The 26,758-nt window shown below is 22.2% G+C and overlaps 7 protein-coding genes across 7 annotated transcripts; 3 read left to right on the top strand and 4 right to left on the bottom strand. All coding sequences in view use genetic code 6, as the record gives it.

Annotated features, from left to right (window-relative positions):
- Positions 1-448: 448 nt before the first annotated feature.
- On the top strand, positions 449-3,198 carry TTHERM_00420980 (WD domain, G-beta repeat protein; the record flags this gene model as incomplete). The annotated part of the gene is made up of 5 exons (XM_001033353.2): positions 449-1,558; positions 1,606-1,716; positions 1,799-1,960; positions 2,026-2,161; positions 2,207-3,198. 5 exons carry the CDS (start codon positions 449-451, stop codon positions 3,196-3,198), a joined length of 2,511 nt encoding a protein of 836 aa, XP_001033353.2.
- Positions 3,199-4,482: 1,284 nt separating this feature from the next.
- TTHERM_000420979 (transmembrane protein, putative) lies at positions 4,483-5,748 on the top strand (the record flags this gene model as incomplete). Its single annotated transcript, XM_012799372.1, has 5 exons — positions 4,483-4,525; positions 4,581-4,604; positions 4,861-4,886; positions 4,942-5,256; positions 5,449-5,748. The coding sequence occupies 5 exons, from the start codon at positions 4,483-4,485 to the stop codon at positions 5,746-5,748; spliced, it is 708 nt and encodes a 235-aa protein (XP_012654826.1).
- A 1,168-nt stretch (positions 5,749-6,916) lies between these two features.
- TTHERM_00420970 (tetratricopeptide repeat protein) lies at positions 6,917-9,088 on the top strand (the record flags this gene model as incomplete). The annotated part of the gene is made up of 11 exons (XM_001033352.2): positions 6,917-7,106; positions 7,174-7,281; positions 7,367-7,492; positions 7,554-7,667; positions 7,718-7,834; positions 7,895-8,017; positions 8,074-8,199; positions 8,253-8,504; positions 8,562-8,804; positions 8,863-8,976; positions 9,036-9,088. The coding sequence occupies exons 1-11, from the start codon at positions 7,037-7,039 to the stop codon at positions 9,086-9,088; spliced, it is 1,446 nt and encodes a 481-aa protein (XP_001033352.2). The 5' UTR covers positions 6,917-7,036.
- Positions 9,089-10,268: 1,180 nt separating this feature from the next.
- On the bottom strand, positions 10,269-13,226 carry TTHERM_00420960 (hypothetical protein; the record flags this gene model as incomplete). Its single annotated transcript, XM_001033351.2, has 9 exons — positions 10,269-11,630; positions 11,687-11,767; positions 11,824-12,204; positions 12,259-12,354; positions 12,405-12,551; positions 12,630-12,734; positions 12,797-12,896; positions 12,974-13,103; positions 13,169-13,226. The coding sequence occupies 9 exons, from the start codon at positions 13,224-13,226 to the stop codon at positions 10,269-10,271; spliced, it is 2,460 nt and encodes an 819-aa protein (XP_001033351.2).
- Positions 13,227-14,000: 774 nt separating this feature from the next.
- TTHERM_00420940 (hypothetical protein) lies at positions 14,001-19,450 on the bottom strand (the record flags this gene model as incomplete). Its single annotated transcript, XM_001033349.2, has 8 exons — positions 19,327-19,450; positions 19,112-19,243; positions 17,224-19,048; positions 16,972-17,171; positions 15,683-16,917; positions 14,893-15,602; positions 14,540-14,840; positions 14,001-14,465 (listed from the first exon to the last, which is right to left on the bottom strand). The coding sequence occupies exons 1-8, from the start codon at positions 19,397-19,399 to the stop codon at positions 14,001-14,003; spliced, it is 4,941 nt and encodes a 1,646-aa protein (XP_001033349.2). The 5' UTR covers positions 19,400-19,450.
- A 995-nt stretch (positions 19,451-20,445) lies between these two features.
- Positions 20,446-21,501, bottom strand: TTHERM_00420939 (hypothetical protein; the record flags this gene model as incomplete). Its single annotated transcript, XM_001470653.2, has 1 exon — positions 20,446-21,501. The coding sequence occupies one exon, from the start codon at positions 21,499-21,501 to the stop codon at positions 20,446-20,448; it is 1,056 nt and encodes a 351-aa protein (XP_001470703.2).
- A 1,082-nt stretch (positions 21,502-22,583) lies between these two features.
- Positions 22,584-26,519, bottom strand: TTHERM_00420930 (mhck/ef2 kinase domain protein; the record flags this gene model as incomplete). The annotated part of the gene is made up of 3 exons (XM_001033348.2): positions 22,584-23,762; positions 23,851-25,391; positions 25,790-26,519. The coding sequence occupies 3 exons, from the start codon at positions 26,517-26,519 to the stop codon at positions 22,584-22,586; spliced, it is 3,450 nt and encodes a 1,149-aa protein (XP_001033348.2).
- Between the last annotated feature and the right edge of the window lie 239 nt (positions 26,520-26,758).

The following is a 26,758-nucleotide window of genomic DNA, read 5'->3' as shown; positions in this document are numbered from 1 at the left end:
AATTCATAATTTAAATATCTACAATTTAACAGCTATAATTAATTGATAGTCAGATTTATGTTTAATTAATGTAACAATCTATATTAATTAAATCGCACTTTCATTTTGAATCATAAAAATATTTATCTGAATAAAATAAGTTTATTAATATCATATTTTAAAATGATTTTTTTTTAACATTTTTATTATTTGATAAAAAATAAAGCTAACGAAAATATTAATAAAAAGTACAAAAACATAATTAACTTTTTACTGTGCAAAATATTTAATATTCCAAATAGATCAGTTGTGAGCATAAAAACAACCAATAAATAAAGTTTTTGGATATTTTTTAATTGATTCCATTCACAGTTACTTGAAAAAATTATTACAGAAATCAAAATATAAATCCTATAACATATAGACTTAAAAATAACAAGAAGTACGTACATAGATAGGATTAGTTTGAATGAAAACTAGGTTAAAGTATGGAAATTCTACTTCTCCTAAAGGGAAGATTTCTTTGTCAAAGTATTACACATGTGATATTCAAGGCCATGAAAATCAGCCCATTACATCAATTTGTGTTGATAAATTTTGTAGCAAAAAAGGAGGAGTATGTCATATATGTGTTAAAAATTTGCATCAAAGCCATGAAGTAATGAGTTATAGGGGGTTTTTAGATGCTATGAGATTACTTTAAAGAGAGTAGGCTGATAAAGGAAAGCATTTAAATAGGCATGTTAGCTAAGAAGATTTAAAAGATTCATATTAAAAGAAATTAATTTACATTTCTATCATTGAAAATTTATAAAAATTTCAGAAAGCTCTGCAAGAGTAAATTTTTAAATATGAAGAAAAGTTGAATGAATTATTTAGTAAGTATATCCCTGATAATTTAGTATTTTAGCAGAATAAGCATTTAGCACCTATTTCTGGCTGGAAGCCTAATAATTTATAAATTATTTCGAATATGGACTATTAAAATATTGCTGAACACACAAACGACCCAAATAAACTAATTGATATGATTGATTGCCGTATAATTCAAAATCCGTAAACAGCTAAAGCAATATTATAAAAGTTAACAGAAAAATATATTTAATTTACATGCAATAGCAATTAGTACTCTTCACAATCGTAGTTTAATAATCAATCCTTATAAAACGGATTTAATCAAAATGGTATTCCATAAAATAATACACCAACAGTGTAGCTTACAACACTATTTTCAAATGATAACCCTAATAATATAAACTTGAAAAACTTAAATACATAAAAGTAAATAAAAGACTTTAAATAATAAATGTAAGATAAAAGAAATAGTTTAACAGACTTGGGAAATTTATAAATCGAAAAAGAATTAACAAGTAACGATTAGCTTGAAATAAGTAATAAGTATTTGTATGATAACCTCAAAACACACTTAAAAAAAATAAAAATAACAGTGTCTGAGTTTTTTCAGTCCATTCTAGTTGAAAAGCCTAATATATCTTCACCTTAAAATAGTCCTCCTCGTTAACAACAAATTGATACATTTAAACAAAACAGCGAGTCTTAAAGTCGTAGTAATTCTAAAGTAAATAAAAAACAATAAGATTTTTATTAATTTTTTTTTCTAAACAGAATACAATAAATCCATATAAAACTGGTATGTGGAAATTACATCAGTAAGCTATCAAAGATATAGTAAGTTTAGGAAAAGATTTCATAGCAAATGCAAGCTAAGAAAAAAATGTAAAGATAAATTTATTACATAGCAGAATAAATCCTATTTTTAAATATAAATTAATTATTATATCAAAAAAATTTTTATTAGATTAAAATATGGGATCTTAAAACAGGCAATCAAACTTGTGAATTAGAAGGTCATGAAAAAGAAGTAAATTAGTTAGATTATTTTCCTAAATTGGGAATCATTGCAAGCTGTTCGAATGACAAGACTGTAAAACTTTGGAAAAAAGGCAGTAATGGAAAACAAGTATAATTAATTTTATTAATATGTTGTTGAGATGTTTAAAAGTTATTATTAATACTTATTTATAGTGGAGTAATTATGCTACACTAAAAGGCCATGCAGAAAGTGTCAGGAGCGTTTGTTTCTTAACGTAACATGGTATTTTACTTTCAGGAGGATATGATAATGTAATAAGGATATGGAGTATTCAGGCTCTCAATTAGAGTAATTTTTGAAAAAGAAATCTTTATATAATTTATATAAATAAAGTTTAGAGTTTTGAGTAAAATCATGTGGTAAATTGTTTAGTAGAGCTTGAATTCAACCACTTTCTAAGTGCTGATGGAACAAACATAAATATTTGGGAATTATATTAAAAACAAAGAGAACCAGTTAGAGTTATTGAAGCTCATGAAAGTATAATTTAATAAATTATTTATGATAGATAAAACTAGCTAATTGCTACAGCATCTAGAGATTCAACTGTAAAAATATGGAATTCTTTGAGTTTTGAACTAATCAAGCTGCTCAAAGAAGATATGGATGTTTACACTGTTTGTTTTATTTAAGAATAAGAATTTTAAGATTAAAAGCTGCAAGTATAATAAGAATAATTTAAGAATTAAGGACTATCAACTCAAGTTAAAGACCAAGAAAAATATATTTAAAATAAAAATATTCGAAGTACCAGAAGAAACTCATACAGTGGAACAGAGGGCTCTATCTCTATTAATTAATCTAACCAAAACACTCTTGATGATACTGAGAAGCAACAAAAAGAATAAAATTAAATACAAAATAATAGGTAAACACCTAAGAGAAAGTCAAGATATCTTACTCCTAAACATTAAACAAAATTAGGGAATGAATATTTTTACGATTCTGAGGATTTAAAAAGATAAAATGATTCATAAAATAATTCTCGTTAAAATATATTGTCTGATCAATAATAATTTTAGTAATAGCAGCTTTAAGATGAATAAAAATAAAGTTAAAAAGATTTATAATAACAAAGTTAAAATAGTAATTCTATAACCAATTAAAAAGGTGATGTAATAAAATTAGCTGTAGGTTTATGGAGTGGAGGACAAAAAGATGAAGGAAGTATGCATATTTGGATACTTCAGGAAAAAGAAAATAGAAAATTTAAAGTTCAAGGAATAGATAATGGAGTGACCCATATAATTTAAGATTTAGAAAAAGAAAAGTTAATTTCATGTCATATAGATGGAAAAATTAGAATTTTTAATAAAATAGTTTGATTTTTTTATTAATTTATCAAAAAAATAGTTTGATAAAACTAGATAAAAATTATCAAAAAACGTTTTAAATCTTATCAAAATTAATACTTTAATTAATTGTAAATACATTAAAATATTTGTAAGAGGATTTTAAATAAAAAATAAAATTGAATAATAAAATTAAAGCTATTTCTATTCTTAATTTTATTATATATGTATATAGACAGTATTTTAGCATTTAATATAAATAAAGTAATTTAATTCTATAATAAATTATAAATAAATAAATACATAATTAATTAATTAATATTAAGTTAATCAATTTTATAAAATTATAAAAGCATTCTAGTTGCTATTTAATATTAGAAATATTGGCAATCTCTAATTTTAATTCCAAATACAATTTATTTCCATTATAATTTATTTTTATTTTTGATGACGTATTGTTTTAATACGCAAAAATTTATGAAATAGAAGGTGAATTTTATAGATGATTTATTTTTATTTATAAAATTAATTAGTAATAATAATTTAATTATTCATTGAAAATTCAATTTTTAGTTTCAAAATTTGTAGATGATTCATTAAAACTTTAAATACTTTTCTCATACACTCTTCTATCTTTTTTTTGAAACAAACCGCTAATATTATAAAAGCTTTTTCAAGTATATTTAAAAGAATATCTTATTTTATTTTTTGTTAGAATAATATTGATTATAGATCCGCTTATATTATTATTCACCCATAAACATTTTTTGAGTTAAAATTTAATAGTTTTCCCAAAAATAAAAACATGAAAAAAGTTGATTATTAAGAATTGAAGGAATTTTATTTTATTTTTTGGCTAGAACTATAAAATATTCTTCCATTATATATTAAAATGAACAATAAATCTATTTTAACTAAATTAAATATAAAATAAGATCTAAATACTCAATATTAGATTCCTTAACATTTTTTGAATATAAAAAAACGAAAAATCATTATTTTCAGAATATGGATAAAGATTTTTAATATGGGAAAAATCATTTTAGAAAATGCATCGTTCATTAGTAGATATTTTTAACTAATTAATTATATTTAAGGTTATGTTTTTGTAAAAAATTAATGTTACTAAAAGAACAAAATAATATCTTTAGCATTATAACAAAGTACCATTTGAATTAGACAGAATTATTAAATAAAACTATTTATAGAATTCAAGCAGTATAGTAGAAAGCACATTCTATATAATTTAATTTAATTATTATAATTTAAAATTAATAATCCAATTTTTGTTTGATTTCAAAAAGGTATATATAAATAATGACTACTTTTTAATAAGCATAAAACTATCGAATATTAACGAGTTTAATAGATATTTTAAGTATATGAAAAGATTTCTATCTAGCTGAATTTTATAGATTTAAAATCCATAAAGAATGAATGTAAATATTCAATTAAATTATTTAAAAATGTAAATGATAATAAGAATCAAAATAAAATAATTTATTCTTTAGAATATTTAGTTTGATTCAACAAAGAATTTTATTGTCAAACAAATGAGCTTAAATTATTTAATTTAATACTTCATTAAGATGGTAACTTTATAATTAAAATCAATGGAAAAATTTTATTAAGATAATCATCTTAAAAAAATTGTCTTCTCTCAAAAATAATTTGCTTATTTGTATATAACTTAAGGGAAATTGAATAAGCTTTAGAGCTTTGTAAATATTCTCTAAGAATATAATAGTTATATAATCTATTATATTGCATAAAAAGTGTAATTATAGATTTTTTTAAAAATTAATACTAATATAATGTACTAATATTAAATATGTATCTCTTGACACTATTTTTAGAATTAATCTAATTTAGTATAATCAGAGCTAGAACAAGTAATAGTTGAACAAAAATTCTCCCTTAAACACAAAACTCTAAAAAATATCCCACAAGCATAGCTTCATTCATGCTATAATAGTTTAAGAATATGTTTTGATAAGTATATTTGAAAAAAATTGTGAGGAAGCAGAATCACTTTTAACTAATAAATTACCTATCAAAATAAGAAGACCCAAATTTATGTAAAGTTTGATTGTAAGGATTTATTATAAACCTAAGTTAAATTAATCGACATTTCATCTAAAAAGACTATATTCAATTTAGAAAAAAATCTTAAAAGATCTTATATTATTTTATAAGATTACCAAAATATAATATTAAATTCATAAAATAAATATAATTTTCCATCTCAATAGATATTTATTCTTTATAATTTTTTTTTTTAAGTATTTAAATAGGAACAATAATTCCAAGGAATTGTTAAAAGAAATTTAAATATTACTTAACAAAAGATTTTTTTATTTGTGGAAAAACTTAAATAAATAAACATAACTTGATACTTTTTATTTAAAAATATGCAAAGATAAAAGAATAAAAATTATTTACTTGTTCAATATTTTAGTTTCATCTAAATTAATTGTTTTAACTTAGTTTGTGGATTAAAATTTATTGAATTTTAATTTGCATTAAAAATAGGTTAAATAAATAATCATTCAATCAAAATATTTATTTTCAAAACCAAAATGAGTTAGTTATACCACACAAATTTAGATTTTTTACAATTTTAGTTATTAATTTATTTCCACATATGTCTTAATGCTATCTCAATTTGATTTAAGATTATTGATTCCAAATATGTGATATATACTTAATTCTATTAAATTCTTATTATTACAATCTTTTTTTAGACATTTGAGTTTACAATTTTTATCAATATGTCGTCTCCCCAATATTTGTTAAATTATTTATGTTACTTTTAAAATAATACGAAATATCATTTGATCATCGCTTATGAATACTAACTTAAAAGATTCTAAAATATAAAATGAAAAAATATATATTAGATTAATTTAGAATAAATGTAAAGAGATAGCTCATATTTAAAAAAAATAAAATAATATTTTATCAAATAATAAAAAATTTTAAGATTTTTGTTTATCAGAAGGATAGTTTTTTTTGTGTCTCATTAGAAAGTTGATGAATGAGTTAATTAATTATTAGTTTTAATCAGAAAAAAATTATATACAAAACAGTTCAAATAATTCCCAATTTAATTATCAAATTGCTTTTTACCATAAATAAAAAATGGTAACAATAAAATTCAATGATGGAGACGATTTTGAGATTATTGAGAAAAAATAAAAAAAATTCTAAAAATTTTAATTGAATGACTATTTATCAGCATAAAATACTTGTATATAGATTCGATTTTAGATTCCTTTTTTAATTTTCTGCCAGTTTTTTATTTTATTTTCTTACATTTTTAGCTCTTTACTCAAATCCGAATTAAATTAGAGGTTTTTAATTGTATGGTTTTAAATTAAATTTAGTTATGGCTTTGATTATTATTTCTGTAGCTAATTTAGTCTTCTAAAAACTGTATTAAAAGCGCCATATTTTAAATTCTTAAAACTCGCTCTAAGGTCTAAGGTTTTAAGATTAAATTTGGCTTATTTTTTATAAATACAGTATTTAATTGATTTATTTATTGTATATTGTTATAAGAGATAAAAATAGATTGATAATTATAGTAATTTATTCTAAAATTAGAAATAATACTTAATATTAATTAAGGTTTTAGATTATTTGTATATGATTGACTCTAATTATATACAAAATATCTATCTATTAGTCTTAATCAGAATTTAATCAAACAATCCTTTTTAATTTAAATATTTATTTGACTAAATATTATTAAATAATTAATTAAATAATAACAAGTATCAAAAATTAAAAAAACAAAAAGTAAAACACTATTTCTACTTACCTTTACCCTAAACACTCTAAAGCACACAAAATAAAGACTATAATTAAAATGATTTCTAAGATTACCATCTCTGCGCTTCCTAAATTCCTTAATCTTAAATTAGTAAATTTTAACTCCTGTAATACTATAGTTTTATCATTTTATAGTGAAATAAATAATCTTAATTTTCTTTTAATTATTAACAGAATACTTGCAATAAGCTTAAATTTCTTAAAGCATTGGTCATTACTCAAATGCTATTTCTTACTACAAAAAATTTCTATAAAACTCTGATTGCGTCGATTCAAGATAAAGTAATACCTTAAAAAATAATTTCACTTCATATTTATTCAGTGAAAGCGATTGTTTAAAAAAAATTTATTATAATAAAAATAAAAGTCTACACATCTCACAAATTTATGGCTGATTCTTTCTTAAAGATGAACAAAGTCGCTTAATCCCATTAAAATTACTTACAGGCTTTGTAAGAATTGCAAAGTCTTCCTGAAAAAAATTTACAAGAAGGTAAAATTAAATTCAGTATTTAATGAAGTGAAATAAAAAAATTAATAATAATTTAAATTAGAAGTAGAGCTACTCAACAAAGCAGCTGAAACTTGTTAAGATTTACAATAGGCATTAAGCTATATTGAAAGATCAATGTCACTATTGAATTCTCTTAAAAACAACAATAGTTTAAGTAAAATTATCATATTTTATTTACAAAATTAAAGTTTTACTTTTTAAAAGAAATGGAAGCTCTTAGAGTCAGAGCTCAGATACTAGAAAAGATTGGCTAAAAGTAAGAAGCATTGAATCTATGTAGTCAAATTTTATTAGAAAGTGATTCACTAACTTCTATTGATTGTAATTTTGCATATTTAGTCTTTAAAGTAATTGAATTACAAATATAAAATTATAAAATAGATAAGTTTGCATAAAAAAAGAGACTTACTTTATAATCTCTTGAAACCTTCTAAGAAGTTTCTAAAGAACTTGATTAAATTATTATTTAAGAGCATAAGTAGAATTCACTTGATGTTCCTTCAGGTAATATCTATTTAGATTTGTTGAATTATTAAATTATAATTAAAACTAATAAAAAGCCATTTCTGACTACTATTAGATTAGTCTAAAACTATGGAAGAAGAAAGAATACTTTAGATCTTTCTAATATGTGCAAAGAGCATTACAACTTGCTGAAGTTTTGAGAGGCTCAACACATTAAGATTGTAATTTGAATTATGAAAAAAAACAATAAAACATTAATTATTTTTGTTTAAAGTTTATTAATGCTTAGATTTGATTGGATAACACCTTATTATATAAGGTAGACTTTTTGAAGCTTAATTTTACTTTGAGAGAGCCCTTAGTTGTGTGATCTAAGGAAAAGGTCCCTTCCACGAAGATGTCATTTATTATTAAAAATAATTAGCTGATCTATATGTAAGATAAGAAAAGTATCAACTTGCCTAGTCTCTATATGAGTAAGCTCTTTAACTCGAACAAAATTATTACTCACTAGATCATTTTTCAAGTAAATAAATTATATAACATTAAATTTAGACTTAACTAACTAAATTTATAAAAATAGCTTTAGAAACTAACTTTAAGATTAGTCTCACTGAATTAAAGTAGGGTAAAAGTATAAATGAAGTTAAAGAAAATCTTGAGTGGATGCTAAAGCAATTCAAAAAGAAAAATGGTGTCAAAAATGATAAACTCTAATCATAAATTGTTATAGAATTAGCCAAAATCAACTTAGAACTAAATAACCTAGAAGACTCTAAGAGATAGTTTTAGGAGTTCCTTTTGTTAGAGGACAATGTAGATTTAAGTAAATTCTTGCTTTGTTAAAATGTCTATTTTATTCATTTAATTTTTTTAAAAATAAGTGTTAGATGCTTACCTAAATTTAGGATATATTGAAATGCTCCAAAAAAATTTTGACAAAGCAAACTAAATTTTTGAAAGAAGCAAACTATTTGTCCAAGATAAATCTAACCCAAGTAATTAATTTTATTAATTTATTTATAAAATAATATTAATTTACTTTTAAAATATAAAGAGCTATAAAAGATTGCTGAATAATAAATACTTGTCTAAAAAATGCAAAACTGAGAAGTTTTATTACTTTAATAACTAACTTAAGGTCAATAAAATAAAATTTAGTATTTGATCTAACAAATACTATTACTATGAAGAAAAAACTAAATAATATAAAATAATTTGATAACCTCTAAAAATATTTAGAAAATTTGGAATAGAGGATATTAAAATTGAATACCTGGATTTATAAACACCAACTACTATAATTCACATACTAACTAAACCTATTAATTTAAATTATATTATACATATTTCAATAAAATGTTAATTTGTATCATTTTTAATTTTTAACAAAATAAAAGACCACTTCAATACTATTACCTAATTTTTTAAGCAGCTTCAATTATTTAATTAAAATAATTAGCATTAGCTATATATCCAATTATAATGAAACATTTAAGATTTTAATGAGAATATATAGTTGTATTATTATTTCTAAAGCTGCAAGTTTTATATTAATTTTTTGAAAGGTATATTTAAAAAATATATTATCTGTTACTGGTTATATCTCTTTATTTTTTTACTTAAACATTAAACTAATCTTTGTTTCTTTAATTGAATTAAGAATAGTGATATACTTCTTTAGTCTTTAGCAAATTTAAAACATATTAATTAATTATTTATTTATTAGCATTCTTCTTTATGTATACATTCAACAAATAAAATTTCTCAATACCATTATTTTATTATATAAATAAATTCAATTTTGAATTATTCGTCTTAACAAATTTTCTCCTTTATTTTTGATTAAATTAATTTCCAAAAAAACATTTTTCAAAATTAGTTTAATTAATAAACAAAATATTTTATTTTAATTAAAAAGTAATAGACATTAAATATTCAAATAATTCTTAACATGAACAAGTTAAATTCTAAATAATATAAAAAATAATCAAAATTTTGCAAATAAATTATCAAAATGAATAAACCAATTAAATTTAAAATACTTTTATAATTGCAAGTAAGGAACCATAAAATATCATAAATCCTCATCAATTCTTAAAAAATAAATTCCTAAAATTCTAGAAATTATAAAACTTTAGAGAATATATTGAAAATTTATAGGTAAGAGTTAATGAAGATTTATGGAATTAAAAATTTCTCTAAATGATTTGTTAAAGTTGTGGATGAATAAGCATAATATGAAGATATAGATATTTTAGTTTAATAATATACATTTAAAAAAATAGTTTCATGTGGCACCAGTGATAATGTTGAAACCTCTTTATGCCCAATTAGCATTACTTTACCTAATTTAATTATAATCTTATCTTTAGGATGATAAAATATTTGATCTATGATCTATAAAATTCATACTGTTGCTCATACCAGTATTTGTACCAGACCTATGGTTGCTATAAGTTGGTTAATTTAGAGATGAATTAGAGATATTTTAATTTCTAGTCTATTAGGGAATATGGTAATTCTATTACTAATTATTACTAGATAATTGCATATTTTAAGGGCTTCTATAAACTCTAATTAGATTATCAGAGGAAGCATAATTGTTTGTTGTTTTAGGGATCTAATCATTTATTGGAGCATTGTATTATATGGATTTAATATTAAATTCTTTCTTATTGCTTCTTGAATTTGGTATTTAATTGGCTGTATTACTTATAGGTACTTATACCACTTATTGATGAGTACTCTAACTATGTAAAGGCTGGCTATTTAAGTTGCTATTAGATTATACATTGTAATTAAAATTCTGATAGTAATTATTTGGAGACATTGCTTATTTCATTTAACTTTAGCTTTGCACTCTATTATTTGCATTACTGTTGATGTTTGGTTGATAGTTTGAAGAGTTTTAATCTAGATTTTTAATTTGAGATTGAATCTATTTATTTTATAAATATTGCTGCTGTTACTAAGATTATTATAGCTTTTCAATTTAATCTTCCATATTTTTATTTTAATCTTTATTTTGAGATACAAATTAATTTTCCTATTAGTTATTCTAACTGGGATATTATAAATTAGGCTGAATATTTTTTGTTTCTATCTAATACTACTGATTTGGCTGATATTTTAGTTAAGGTGAGCTTGATTGTCTATAGTTTTAATTATAGTCAAGGGTTTAGCTAAATTACTAGCTATTATCTATGTTTTTTGGGGGATAGTTATTTTGGTAATGAGGTAAAGTGTTCGTTAGCAAAGGAGGAGATTTGTTACTTGTAAAAGCATGATTTTTAGGAAATTTAGTTTACTGTAAATAAAGATCATAGCTGTTTTTATTATTGGATCTATTACTTATTTATTAGTTTTAATAAGAGTCTGGAGATAATGTTTTAGGAAATTGGTTATATTAGAGAGAATCATTTAATTAGGGAAGAGAATTCATTGATTTATTTATAACTGTCCTTTTATATAACTCTTACTAGGCAGGCTGTTTCTCTAATAAATCTTTATCCACTTGCTGAAGCTATTTTTGTCTGTCAAAAGAAACATAGTCACCCATATAAATTAGGTTCGATTTGGTTTAGTTTGGTTGATTTGAACTTCTTTCTTAAGTAAAATTAGTTGCACTCTACGGTATGATAGGACTTTCCTAAATTAAAATTTATTTCAAAATTTAAAATTAACTAAAATAAATTTAAAGTTTACAGGTAGTTTGTCTATGTTTATCTTTATTTCATTTTCGTTCATATGCTTTTATCTTTCTTTTATTTAACTTTTGAGTTATTGCTACAATAAATAAATAAATATTTTTAGAAAAGCTCTTTCAATTCTTTTTATTTTACTTGCTGTTAATTTATAACATTTTATCTCGCATACAGCTCTCTCTGATTATTCTTTCTTTGGATCTCTGCATTTTTAAAGTTCATATAATTTTAATCAATTTGACTTCTTTCTTCATTTTTGTTGTTGTTATTGTAAACCTAAACTTATTTTTTATATTAAAGCTAATTATTAACAATGGAGTCAACTTAATTTTAAAGCTATTTCTTCTCTTATTTAATTAAATCTTGCATTTTCTTTTCTTTTTCAATTTATTGTTGATATCCTTATTTTACATGATGATTTTCAAAATCTATTATTTTTTGCTCCTTCTCTCTGTATGCCTAATCTATTTACTAGAATACATTTGGCTTACTCTCGAAAAACCCATTCCTATAATTATCCTAATATAAAAATATATTTTAAAGTCAATGAAAATAAATAATTTAAAGTTTTACTTTTTGTTAATGATCTTAAGATGCTAATTAATCTACGAAAATCCTATCTTCTTACTATAAATTCATTTTTTGAGCATCCTTTATTGCCTAGTTTTACTAAAATATATTATTAAACGTAATTCAACCACTAGTATAGTTGTACATACTTTTTTTTGGTTTTCAAGCTCTTTCAAAAAATCTTTTTGCCTTTGTATTTTTTATTATATTTCATCTTAGGCTTATTTTTAAATATTTAAGTTATTTATTGAGTAAGAGTTTTAAGTTTATTCTATTTGTAGATTCTTAACCTATTTCTATTTATAGAAACATAAATTTAAGATGCTAAAAATAAAAATAAAATTTAAAAAATAAAATAATAATTAATTAATTACTTCATTCTACTTTTTTTCCTATGTTAATTATTTATTTTATTCTTAAATCTATCTTTCAATAAGCCTCTTTTGGATCTTTTTTTCTTAGTCGTATTTGTCTACAATCTTAAAATTTTATAATTATAAATTGATTTAAATTGCCAATTAAGTTAATCATAAAATTTTACTGAAATATTTTTCTCAATTTCTTCATATTCCTGTTTTTTTATATCCTTTACTATATTTTTTTTTACTTCTTTTTCATTTATTTCCTGCTCTAAAATCTCTCTGTTAAAATAAATAGATACATATGATACAAAAGCTAAATGCCAAAAACAAAAAATATTTTTTTTATTTAAATGTACCTGTATTTCTACTTTCTTATTTATTAAAGCTATTTTTGTCGCTCCTCATTTTAAATTAGCCTTGAATTTTATTACCTTACAACATCAACCCAATCATATTAGAAGGGAGATTAAGAATTCTAAGCATAAGCTACAATTATTTTTATAATTTATTATTAAAACTTAAGAATATACAAACAATTTAATAATCCTCACTTTGTTAGCTTTCAGCTTATGGAGTAAATGGAGCACTTTATCCTTTTATTTCTGACATCCTTCAATAATTAGTAAATTGAATGGTACTTTTTTTATAATTTTGAGTTTCACGTTGAATTTGCTTAGTTAGCTTGTAATGACTATTTATCTTAAAATATAAAGTATACTTATATCTAAATTGTAAAAATAAGTAATGTTTATTAATATTCTTTGATTTTAAACTTCAAGTTGTATTTATTATGATCAATACTTTTACTAATTGATTAATAATTACTGAAAACAATTTAATTAGATTGTAAATAAAGTTTTTATTTCTAGAGTTATTTAAACTCAAAGAAATCAAAACTTTTATCAAATAATTAATTATAATTCTAATATTATTCTAAATAATTCTAATATAAGCATTTAAAAATAAAATAAAAACTTAAAGATAATATTATTTTTTAGTAAAACTTAATATATTATTAGAAAAAATTTAATTTATTTAATATTTTATCTATTTTATTGAAATTAGTTTTATTTTTTAACTTTATTTTAGTCAAATATCATGTCTCTCTTGTTTGTGATAATTATAAAAATATTATTTAAATATATTTATTAATTTGGAAAATAATTGCTTAAAAAGCTAAAATTATTACCAAAGAAGGTAAATTTTAAATTAAAAAAATATATTAAGCAATCGTTTTTTAAACGTATTCAATTTAAAAAGCCAAATCGTTTAATTTAAAATAAGGTTTATTATAATTAATATTTAATTTTATTATTTTTATTAATAGATATTATTTACACATAGAGATATATTTTCATAATTTAATTATATAAGAGTAATCAATCAGTTACTTTGATTTTCCTCAGCTTCAAGTTAATATTATTGTAGGTCGTTTTAAACTCCTGTATAATTTAGATTACTTGTAAGCAAATCATCTTAGAAATTTTGTTGAAATTTGACTGATTTTTTGTTAACTGAGTTTTTGAATAAATTACTTAGATTGTTTGTTAAGTTAGAAGCGTCTTTATTTATCAAAATAGAACTGTTATTGTTTGAAATAGTGCTATTAAAATTTTATTATTATATTTTGCTTAAAGTATCATATCCGATACTATTGATATTTAAATTACTTGCAGCTAACTAATTATCTTGTATTATTGTTTCTGGTGATTATTCTTCTGATACATAGTTGCTAATACTGTTATCTAGCATATTATCTCTTTTACTAGAACTCATTATTTTATAAAACTACCTTTCATACTTTTCTTATGTGTATCTTTTCCAGTTATAGAAACTAGTTGACAAAATCTAATTTTATTTAATTATTTATTTAAAATTTGGTATTAAAAAATATAAACTTAAATAAATTATATTTTTATTACTTTTATTGCATAGTGCTTAAGTGAAATTCTTTTCTATTTTTTCTCTTAGATACTATTATAGAAAGTATTCACTAATTTATAAAACGAGCATCTTTTATAGTAATAATCAGCAGCCTTTAGTTTTTCAATCTCATTTTGCCTAGCAATACTTCTTTGTTTGACTATTTTATAAAATCTCTTTATTAGCAAGTAATCCCTAAAACTTTGAGATTTTTAGTAAAGTGCTTCATCATATTTCATTAAATTTACAAATTACTGCCAAACTTCAAAGGATTGTTTAATTTTACTCATTCTATTAATTCTTTAATTAATATATTAAAAATATTATTAATTAATTGCACAAATAAAATTACTTTTCCATTTTTCTCAAACACTCAAACTTTTTGTTTGATTTATCTTAAGTCTAACGCCAATTTTAAAAATGGTTTTTTAGGATTGATATTGTACATTTTTTTTATATTTCTTTGAAATTTTATTGATGTTTTTGTATTTTTTAAATTTGATTTTTAAAAAGCAAAAATGTCTTTTTCTTTTATTTTTGTTTATAAATTTAGCTCACTCTTTCCATAGCTTGCTTTTTGTACAAAGCCTTTTCTTTATTTATTTTTAAACATTCTATAAATAAAGAGGCTATTTGCATAAGTTTTGATGTGTAAAGTAAAGCTGCTTGCTTTCTCTTGGTCAACTTAATAATTTTCTCTTCAATTTACTATTTCCACAAGGAAAATATTTTTGATAATATTTTTTTCTAGTAGAACTTGTTTGATAAGTTACTAGCATGAGCTTCTTTCCAGTAATTAAAAAACTTTTTTTGATTTTGCTAATCCATCATTTCATAGATTTTTTATTTAATTTAATTTTTTTCGACATTTTACCTAAATATTTTAATCATTTTTTTAAATAAATTATGTATAAAATTGTTAACTGCAATTTTATTTGCCATTCTTTTTCTCTATTTTATTTAAGATCTGAGTTTCCACCCTTCAAAACACTTCAGTATGAACTATTTACTCTTGTTTTTAGTATATTCAACAAGATAAACATATTTTCTCTTTTTTCTTAACTATTTTTTTTAAAAAAGAAATTAGAACATTGTAATATAAATCTTTAACTTAACTTAATTTAATATAATTAATTATTTACCACATTTTTTTGCAGTTATTTGAAAGAATAAGCTAAATTTTTCATATAGTTATGAGAAAAAGCCAATTAAATATTTTTTTATTGTTAGATGTAATTTTAGATAAATCCATTTAATCCTTGAACTAGATATCTTTGATTGCTCTTTTCAACTAATATATTTATTTTATTATTGATATTTTTCATAATATTGGAATATATCTATAAACCTTTAATAACTTTTGTGTAAAGCATTTATCGGATAAAGTTATTTACCATTTTTTCTTAAATTATTTGCTTTTTCCAATTTTTAAAGAAATTCTTTAATATCTTTGAATTTAAGTAATCTTCGACCTAGTTTACAACTCTATTATAGTTTTCCTTCTTTTATTTAATTATTTCATACCCTCTAAATGTCTTCTTGCACAAATTGATAGAATAATGAGTAAATGCATATTGATAGTACTCCTTTTTTTGAATTTACTACTATTAGAAGTTAATCATTGCTTAGAATACCCTCTTAATAGTTAAATATCCCTTAATTTGTTAGCCTTTTATTATCTCCTCTTTGTTTTAAACATAATATTCAAACTTATCATACCACCTAGAAAAGTACTTTTCTAACATGTTGAACTTTGATTATATTTTTAGATATTTATATCGTTATTTTAATAAACTATTCCTTGTTGCAATATCTCTCCAGCTAGTAATAATTTTTTCTAAAATTTTGGTATATTTCAAGTTAAAGTGTTGTTGAAGCAAATTTTCCTATTCCTTTTTCTTAATGAGTTTATTCTTCCATGTTTAAAAAATGTAAAATTTAATTCTACAGCTCCTAAATTACTAAGAATCTTCCATGAATTTTTTATATTCTATGAAAGACTTAAAAATTTTTTATTTGGCATCTACTTTTAACCACTCCAAGTGAGGTTTTAACTAAGTTTATATGTTCTACTCTGTTATATTCGAGCTTTTAATATATTTTTAAAGTATACTGCAAGCTTTTTCTTCTTAAAAACTTTTTATCCTCAACCAAAATTCTTTCTTGTCTTAAATATCCATGTTTATCTTTTCTAACGCTAGCATTAGAACAAATTCGATAAAAATTTTATTAAAAACTTATTTTTTAGGATTTTGCTATCTTTTCTCTTTCTACTTATTTTTATATTTTTATAGCAAGACCAGGTATCTCATTTTTATTTTTCTATTGGCAAATTTAATGGCTTTTTGATTTTGCTTTGTATCTATTAATGACAATTCTTATTTTTTTAAAAGAAAATAGTTAAATTAATTTTCAATAGGTGAAATATTACAATAGTTCAAAAGGTAGAGCTGAAAATATTTTTATTTAAGATTTCTTTGACATTTTAATTAAATAACTTATTCTTTTTTTCTTCTTTCCTTCATCAACATATTGTACCCTTTTAATAGAATAAAAACTTTCTGTTTTGTCATACTTTAGTAGTAGTCTAATGCAAGAATAATTTTTCTTATTTATTCTTCTTTTTCCCATCTATTAAAATAAAAATAAATTTAAATGAAAGTTAATTTAACTTAGTCTTTACTTTATCTGTCTCCTGTTATTCACGAATTAAACCCACCTAATAAATGATTGAGATTTTAATTTAAAATTTTATTCATTTTCATCTAACGAGAAAATAGAATTCTCTCCAAAGCTTACGTTGTGTTTTTATTTACTTTAGAGCAATATTGGCTGGCTAGTATTAAATTGATTTAGTTCACTTTTTCCTAAGGTATGATTTAATTCAGACTCATGACTTTATCTCCTGTTTAATTACTAAAATTATTTTTCAAAGCTAGCTAGTAATTATGATTTTTAAGGATTGAAAGACAGTAATGAAGACATTCCTTTCAAAGTTGAGTTTTAAAATTAATCTTTGCTTTATTTAGCATATTCTGTAAAATCAGTTGTTTAAGGCTACAAATATTTGCTTTAATCATTTAATTTACTTTTTAAATTATTCATGCTATTATTATTTGAGTTATTTAATTTATTAAATTTCTCTAAATGTGAAGATAAATTAATTTTAGAGGAATATAAATTATTATTGGTGCTATTTGAAATATTATTTCCTAGAGTCTTTTAATAATATTTTTGCTTAAAAGATGAATTTGTAAAAGAATTATTTCCTAATTATTCAATTCTTGAAAATTAATTTGTTGCTGACTTGTTGAAATATGAATCCCCTTAATATTATGTTAGATTTTATATTGAATTATTATGAGAAATAGGAGAAGGATTTCCTTAACCAGTTAACAAAGTTTAATTTGAAAAAAGTTTCTCATAGCTGATTGAAGTATCCTGCTATGGGACATTCTAATATAAATCATTGTCATAAGAGGTATTTGAATGATTATTGTTTTTAATTCCATAGTTTGTTTTAACTGAATGAGCAAAATTATTGCTTTTTTTTTCATTTTATTAATTGTACTTTAGATTATTCTCATCATAATTTTTATAATTGATTTCTATTTCTTAGCTTTTATGTTACTAGGTATTTTCATTATATTACTCATTACCATTTTCTTCATCTTCGTCTTCTTCTTATTCTTATTCTTTGATGCTAATATACTGAGTATTTTATTACCAGTGAGAAGTGTTAGTTTAGTCCTAGGTTGTCTAATTGAGTGCTTATTCCAAAAATGAATTATCAAATCCTAGTTGTGATTTTAATTCATTTTTTGTTTAGTTAACATATTTTATTGAATTTAGGTGAGCATTTAAATTACTGACTAATGTATTATTATTTATATTTGCATGAGAAATATTTGATAAATCTAAATCACTAATATTCAATCTAGTAATGTTATTTTAAGATTCTTCAATATCCACTAATTTATTTTCTATTAATTCTAGATTACTATTTATTGTTTAAATCAAGTTGTTTTTTGCATTTTTACGTTATTTTTTTTTATCTTCCCTGCTTAATGTCTCATTAAAATTACTATTTGTGCTAATAAATCCTTATTATGTTTAAAGAGACTAACTTATTCTATTTTAAATGTGAGGATTATTTTCCATTTGCAAATCTTCTGATAATCTTGTTTAATTAAAATTTAAAACAGAATTGCTTTAATTTTGATTGTAGAATTCATCTTAGCTCATCCTATCAAAGCCTGAATTACTAGTTAAATATTGTTTAGAATTAGTACGGCTTTTTTGATTCATTTGCTATCCTAACAAAAAGTTTTTGCTATCACATAAATTTGATTTTTATTCAAAGCTTTATGAGGTATTATTATTACTTTTAGAATTTTATAGAACAGCTGCTGAGGCCTCCATCCAATTAAGTATTCCATTTTTTTACATGTATTTAGAAACTGTGAGAAAAAAATTATAATAATCAGTATCTTAGTTAGGGTTAATATCTATTTTAAGTAAAATAATGTAAAAAATTTATTAAGAAACTTATAAAAAGTGTTTTATTTTACCATTTTACTCTAATATATTGCTATAAGAAGCTAATATTCGCATTAAATTAAGTTCTCCTTCAGCATTAAATTCTTTTTCTTTTTAAAACTTTTCATTTGAGCTTTTAATAATTTTCTCAATAATATTCCAATCTTTATTTTACATTGATAAGATTAAAAAATAATGAACGTCTAGAAAAATAAGAAAGAATAAACAAATTTGTCAAAATTATTACCTATATTATTGAAATTTCTAAACTATTAATTTGAATTAGATTTATTTATAGATTTATTTATATTTGTAATCATGTTAAATATCTTTTATCTTATCTAATCCTGAAGTTTTTATCTTGAACTATCTAATAAAAAATTCAAATATTTAATTAATTACTAAAATCAAATACAAAAACATAGATAGAATATCAAATATTATTATCGCAAACTCTTTTTGCAAAATCAAATTATATCAATATTAACAATTTAATTATTATTTTATAAATGATACTCACTTTTAAATTCAAAAAATCTTAATATTTCAGTAACAAGCAAATGCTTTAGCTTGTATTTTATGGTATATAATTAACTTTTAATACAATCCTTAATTTAAATTTAAAAATGAGCATACAATCTATATCTATCTTAACAAAATAGGTTTTATTATATTGTTTATCACTTTAAAAATAAATTTTTATCTAAAATCTATAAATTCATTTTATTAATTTGTTTGTTTTTATCTTATATACTTAGATAATAATCCATCAATTTAGTTTGTAAATATTAGCATTAAAATTATTTATGATATAAAAATAAAAAAGTAAAATAATTAATTATTTAATCATTTTTATTTTTTTATTTATAGAAAATTTAATACTAATATAGCTATGAAATTATGTTTGAATCCTTCTTTATTCTTTTCAGAATCTTAGAATTAATTTGATATTTATTTATATCTAATTTTATATTATTTTAGTCATTTATTTTTTTGTAAACTAATATAAAAAGATTTTATGAGAAAAAAATATTTTGTATTAATATTTTAAATTTTGAATTTTATTAATGTTTTGATTTGATGGTTTAAAATTTTAAATAGTATCTATCCTTCATTAAAAAAATAAAAAATTAGAAATCCAAAAATTATTATTTTGATAGAAAAACTAAAACATTTTTTTGAATACAGACAGAATAAAGAAGTTATGCCAAACAGCAATAAATATATTTCTATGTATTAGAGTTACAAGTTTAATAATTTAAAAATATAATTATTTATTTATTTATGTTATTTAAGTAAAATAAAAGCGAATAGGCAGAACATGTTGTTAATAATTACTATATTAAATGCCAATAATACTTTATGCTCATTTTTTGACTGGTTTTTTTGGCTTATCTAATTCTTATAACTTTTCATTAAGAGCATTCTGCCTATCTATGAGCTTTTGTTACATAATTTATTCAGTTTCTTTTACTTTTTCTCTAATAATTTCTAAGGCGATAGGATCTAGAGGTTCTTCTTCCTCTTCTTAGCCTTATTCTTCCTATTTTCTTTTTAGAGCTTCTAAAGCTTATTCTTCTTCTAATTATTGTTGCAAGAATTATCTTCTTTCTCTTTCTAATTGCTCTTCATCCTTTTTATCAATAGGTACAAAGAGACCCTACTCAAGTGGAGGAATATCTACCATTTAATCAACATATACTGTTTAGAATATATCAACCTGACGCTGCTCTTTTCTTTGAATATAAGAATACAGATTATAGTGAGCAAAATAACTGTTATTTGCATAAATAAACATTTATTAAAGCTAGTCAGAAGTGAAAAATTTTAATTTATTAGGTGGCTAGTCTACACTGTGATTTATTAATAAGTTTTTTAAATGCTCGAAATCTTTTTGTTTTGTTTTTTAACCTTATAACCTAACTTTAGAAGAAATATACTTTTCTCTTTCTTTTTCTTCTAAATCCACCTCTTCCCCTCTTTCGTTTTAGGTTTTAGGTAAAGTAAATGTTGTGTACTTAAGATCATTTAGTCTTAAAACATCAAACATAATATTTATAAAAATTTTAGCCTATTGATTAGTCAAATTCAATTCGTTTTTAGCAAAATTTAGGTTATATAATGTATATTCTATCAAAGTAATCCAGTCTATTTCTCTGAAATTTTAAGAATAATTATTATCTCTGAAATAATAACTTTATAGATATTCTTTTGTGAATTATCTAGGATCATTGCTGTTTTCAAAGCATTCAGTTACATAATAATCAGTAAAAATGCATTCAAGTCCTGTATCTAGTGTTTTTACTTCATATTTTTTTCTCTCTTCTTCTTTTCTCTTTCTTTCTTCTTCCTCACGCAATCTTTACTCTTCTGCTAAACGTAGAGCCTCTGCTTCTAATTCTTTTTTGGTTTTAGGTGGCATTTTAGTCTAAAATATGATAATCGCTATTTTTAATTTTTTAATTGAAATAATATCTATTAATAAATATTGAATTTTAATTAGTAAACAAACAAATAAAAAAACAAATTAAAGTTTTTATAAAAAAATATATTGAATAAAATTAATCATAAAAATACATTTTATTTCAAGATGATTTAATAGAATTTTGTTTGAAACAATAAACTAAATTTTTTTATTGTAATAATAATTTTAAATTAGAAATAAATAATATTTATTACAAAGGATATTTTTTACAATAATTTGCTAATTATAGTTATTTTAATTTATTTTTTATAATATGATATATAAAATCTTTTAAGTAAATAAATAAATAAATTTAATAAATACATTCTTTTTTTAATTAAGTAAATATTTTAAAATAAGAAAAACAATTGTGTAATTAAATAAATAGGAGATTTATTGTAAGATCTTAATTAAAATCTATTTAAAACATAAAAAAGTTACATATTTTTATATAAATTAATTAAAGTCCTTAAATTAATTTTTTTAAAGCATAAAAATTTTAATTGAATTCGCTCACTTTGATTAAAATCTAAATTGAAAAAATGCATTTGTTTGTTGTGCAAAATTGAATTTTATAGTTTTATTAACTCTAAAAATTAATAGAGTAAAAAATCATAAAAAAAGTTTTTAAAATAAAATAGAATCTAAATTTTTAAGAAGTACTTTAAAATATCATGAAAATATAAATAAGCATTTTTATTATATTAATTACAAATTTATTTAAAATTAAGTTAAATAAAAAAATATTTAAAATGGAATTTTAATTTTTAGAAACAATTAACTATTGTAGTATCTTAATTGTAAATTAAAAAATATTTATACATTAATAATGATAATAAGGTCATTTACTATATGGAATATAAATAAACAGTACTTGAAATTATATTAATTAGTATGTATGTAAATTATTTAACAAATATTTTAATATATTATTATTTTATATAAATTTATTTTTTATAGATTTTGTAATTAATTAAATTAGAATTATAAAAGATTAAGATTTCACTTGAAATTTTTATTTGAACGAGCTATTTGAGTCATCAGAATAAAGAGCATTTCTCACATCTATATGCCTTATCGATTCTTTTCATCTTTAATACATATGAAGATATATCAAATACATCTTTGCAAACTTAGCAATCGAAGGTCATTTTAGGAGCTTCTGCAGATAGCTCTTCACACTTATTGCAGATGAGTTAATTTAGTTTTTTCTTAGTTTATAGTAAATTTTTAGTGTTATATTCTCCAACCTTTTTACAAAGAGAGCAAATCATCTTTGTACAATCTCTCTTAACTTCTGAGTAGTCATAATTATTGGGATCAACTGCCTTAACTGCTTTTGGAACTGTACGACCCTTGATTTTGATTGAAATTTTAGATGGATCAGGAGGAACATAAGAATCTATTAGTTTCTAATCTACCTTCAATGTGAAGAATTCATCAATACCAAAGACACCATCCTCTGCTTCTTCAAAATGAATAAATTTTTTTTCTTCCATTTTAACCAATGTAATATCTAAAGGAGCTTTTGATTCTATCTCAGTAGCCTTAATAGCAGGAATAGTTTTACTGATTTCCTCAATTTTTTCATGTTCAAAGTCTTTGCTTATTGGTTAACTTTTTTCTGCATTTTCTTTTACTTCTTCATTAACCTACTCCTTTTATTCTTCTACTTCCTCCTCCTCTTCAACGTCATCTTCTTCGTTATCACTTTCGTCATCAAAATTAAATTGTTATCTCAATTTCTTTTACTTTTCTCTCTATTACTACTACAAAGCATGGAAATCTTCAAATTTATAGTCATCAGCAACATTTCTATGATTTTTAGGGTGGATCAACTAAAGACTTTTACAGAAAGCAGTACAGGTATGAGTTCTAAAGAATCTTAAAATACCTTCATATCCAAGATCACCCTAACCGAATTTTTTAGTTTTTTTGAGAGTGTGAATTTAAGGATCAGTTAATTGACCATCTTCAGTACCTTGAAGATCTACAACCATACAATTACCTTAAGAATATTACCAAGTAAAGTGGGAAAAGGCTTAACTCAATTAGGACTCTTTTCTCATATCGCCATCAATAACATAACCAGCATTATTATTATATTTTTAAAAGTCTCCTTTCATGAAATTTTCAACTGAGTAGAAATATGAATTTCTTTCACCCTCTTCTTTGACTTCATAGATGTAACAATCAACAAACCTTAAGATCTATGGAGGCTTTTTAATTAAAGTTAAAATTAGTTAATGTTTTGAATTAAAATAAATTTAAATTTGAGTCAAACAAAAATGAAAAAGAATTATTTACTAGTTCACTTTCATCCATTGTAAACAAGATTCTTTGGTTGAATTCAGTTAAAAAGAATTGAGCGAGGATTAATGCAGTAAGTTCATTTTTCAAAAAATTATATTTTCTATTTAATTCGATTTCTTTGTGGAGCTTTGCAACAAGTTCGATATCGAAATCTTAATCTGAGGCTTTGAAGGCTTCTCTCATAGCTCCTTCAGAAAACTTTTCTTTGTTTACTGTCAAAGTTGTCTTGATCTGATTTTATACTAACTAAGGCTCTTCCCAATTAATTTCTTTCGAATCATCGATTTAAAAACTATAGCAGATACTTTAAAATACTTTAACCTTCTCGTCTTCTCTTACTTTTTTTATATAAGGATCGACCCTTCTTTCTTTAGCATCTTCGTCTTAGACTCTCTTTTTTTCTTTCATAGGAATTTGAATATTCTTATCCAGTTCTTCTTCTTTATGCTTGAAAGCAGGTACTGTTTCTTCAACTTCTTCAATGACATCTTCATAGATGATTCCTGTTCTAACTGAAGGCTTAATTGCATCTATATTTTCTAAATTTTCAAGTAAATCTTAATCTGAATAGGAGCAAGCTGTACTGATGGATAAGTTAGAACGAGCAAGAACTCTATTTTTACGTCTTTTTACGTATTCCTCGTCATCATATTCTTCAATATCCTCCTCATCTTCTTCATGAATAATGTTTGTCATTAATTCTATTCTATCTTCACGTTTTTATTACTATAATTTATCAATATTAGAACTAAATTCGTATTCATCTCTTTCTATTGTATAATTTCTTCTTGCATTCATTTAAATTATTTAATCTTGCTCATATTTTTTATAATAATTATTATTCTCTCTATTTATCTTGTTGACATTTCCACGATTACTATTTGATGTCACTCTTTCAAAAGAAAAGTCACCACGCATCCTGATATAACTTTCTTCTTCATCACTGCTATCTTCATAAAAGCTATCTGAATAATCAGAATTAGAAGAGCTGTCGTAGTCATAATAGCGAGCACGGAAATTATTATACTCCTCAAGAGCATCATCTTCGGTTTTAGAAGACATATTTGTCTTTGAAAATCTTGTTCCGAATTTACGATTATTGTTTATAATTCTCATAATCTTAGAATTAAAAACATCTGACTGAGATTTTAAAGTCTTAGCAGTAATGGTTTAAGTAATAGTAGCAGTAACAGAAGTGGAAATAGCTTTAGCAAAAGCAGGTAAATCACCTAATCCTCCACCATTATTGTTAGCATTATTATTATTATTGCTCATAGAGATACGGTCCATATTCTTACCTGTTTACCTAAGAACAACTTAGTTGAAAATTGAATACATTTAATTTGAAGTGCTAGAAACATCCAATCCATAAAAAGTAATACCCTTCTTAATCATTTAAATAATCTAATTTTCAGGGACTCTGCCATTAGGATCACCGCTGGGGTATCTATCTCCACTATTACTTTTGCAATACTTGTTGCCATGAGGATAAGCATCAGTAATCAAGATAGCATATTTAGCTTCACAAGTCCAATCTATTTAATTTATTTTTTATGATTAGAAATTTATTAAATTAAAAATAGAAACTAAATAAATAAATAATTTGGGTAATTAGAATATTTTTTCTCAAATTAATTAAAATTTTATCAGAAAACCTTCAAGAGAATATATGAAATTTTTATGTTATTGCGCACTATTTCTTTAATTCTTAGAATAGTATGTATGAAAAAATTATTAAATAGTTTGATTATCATTCATTTATTATGAGATTTTTGCTTGCGTATTAAAATTTAAATTTTCTTGAATCAAAAGTGCGCTATTAATAAGACAAATTATATCTGATAAAATACCATCATTGATTTTACAACATTAGCGGATTTATTCTTAAATTATAGAAAACACAAAAAAAAAAAAAGTTAATTAAAAATATTACTCATTTCTAAGGCCTTTTCAAAAGCACCTGCTACATCTTCAGCTGTGTCATTACCACCAGTTGCAGAAACACTATTAATAAAGCTTTTTAATTTGTCATATTCAGTTGTGAATTAGTATATCTCAAATTGATTATTATCACCAAAATCTCTGAAACCAACAAATCCTATTTTAAGAGTTGATTTCTAAAATTGCTTCTTAACTTATTCCACTATTAAGAAGAGTTAAGTCCTGCACATATTTATATATGAAGACATAGATCCAGTGCAATCCATGATAAAAAGTAAATCACAATCAACCGTAGGGGCTTCTTCTTCCTCTTCTTCATCCTCTTTGTGTTCAACATCTGGGTTTTCATTTTCTTTGTTCTCAGTATTTTCATTTTTAGTTTTGTCTTTTATTTCTAAGTCCTACTTTTTCTCAGGAATTTCTTCCTCAACTTATTCTTTTTATTCAGTGATTTCTTCGACAAGAGGTTTAGACTCTCCTTCTTTCTTATTTTCTTCTTACTTTTTCTCTTTCTTTTTCTTTTGTGCTTTTTCTTTCTTCATTTATTTCTCATACTCTTCTAGAGTTTTGAGATCATCAAAGATATTTTTACAGCATTTTCTTAGCTAGTGATGTCTATCTTTGATTTCTTTGAGCTCTTTTTATTCTTTTAATTCCTTCGCTTCTTTGAGCTCCTTTTACTCTTTTAATTCTTACTATTCCTTTTGATTGTTTTCAGACATTTTATTAAAATAGGATGTAATATGTTAGTATATAAGCAATCAAAAGTTTCTTTTTTTTTAATTTATTTATTTGAATGCTTTTATGCTTTTTTTGTTTTTAAATATCTCTTAATGTAAATTTTAATATCAATAATAATCTTTATTAAAATTCTTACATCCATATAAAACTCAAAATATCTTAAAGTTTCTACTAATCATGTTTATGTAGAAAAAGAATTTTTATCAGAATTTACTGAGAA

The sequence above is a fragment of the Tetrahymena thermophila genome (assembly GCF_000189635.1).
Source record: "Tetrahymena thermophila SB210 genomic scaffold scf_8254475, whole genome shotgun sequence".
NCBI classification, from domain to species: Eukaryota; Ciliophora; class Oligohymenophorea; order Hymenostomatida; family Tetrahymenidae; genus Tetrahymena; species Tetrahymena thermophila.
The sequence above is the reverse complement of the archived record's forward strand: the minus strand, read 5'-3'. Positions and strand labels throughout refer to the sequence as shown.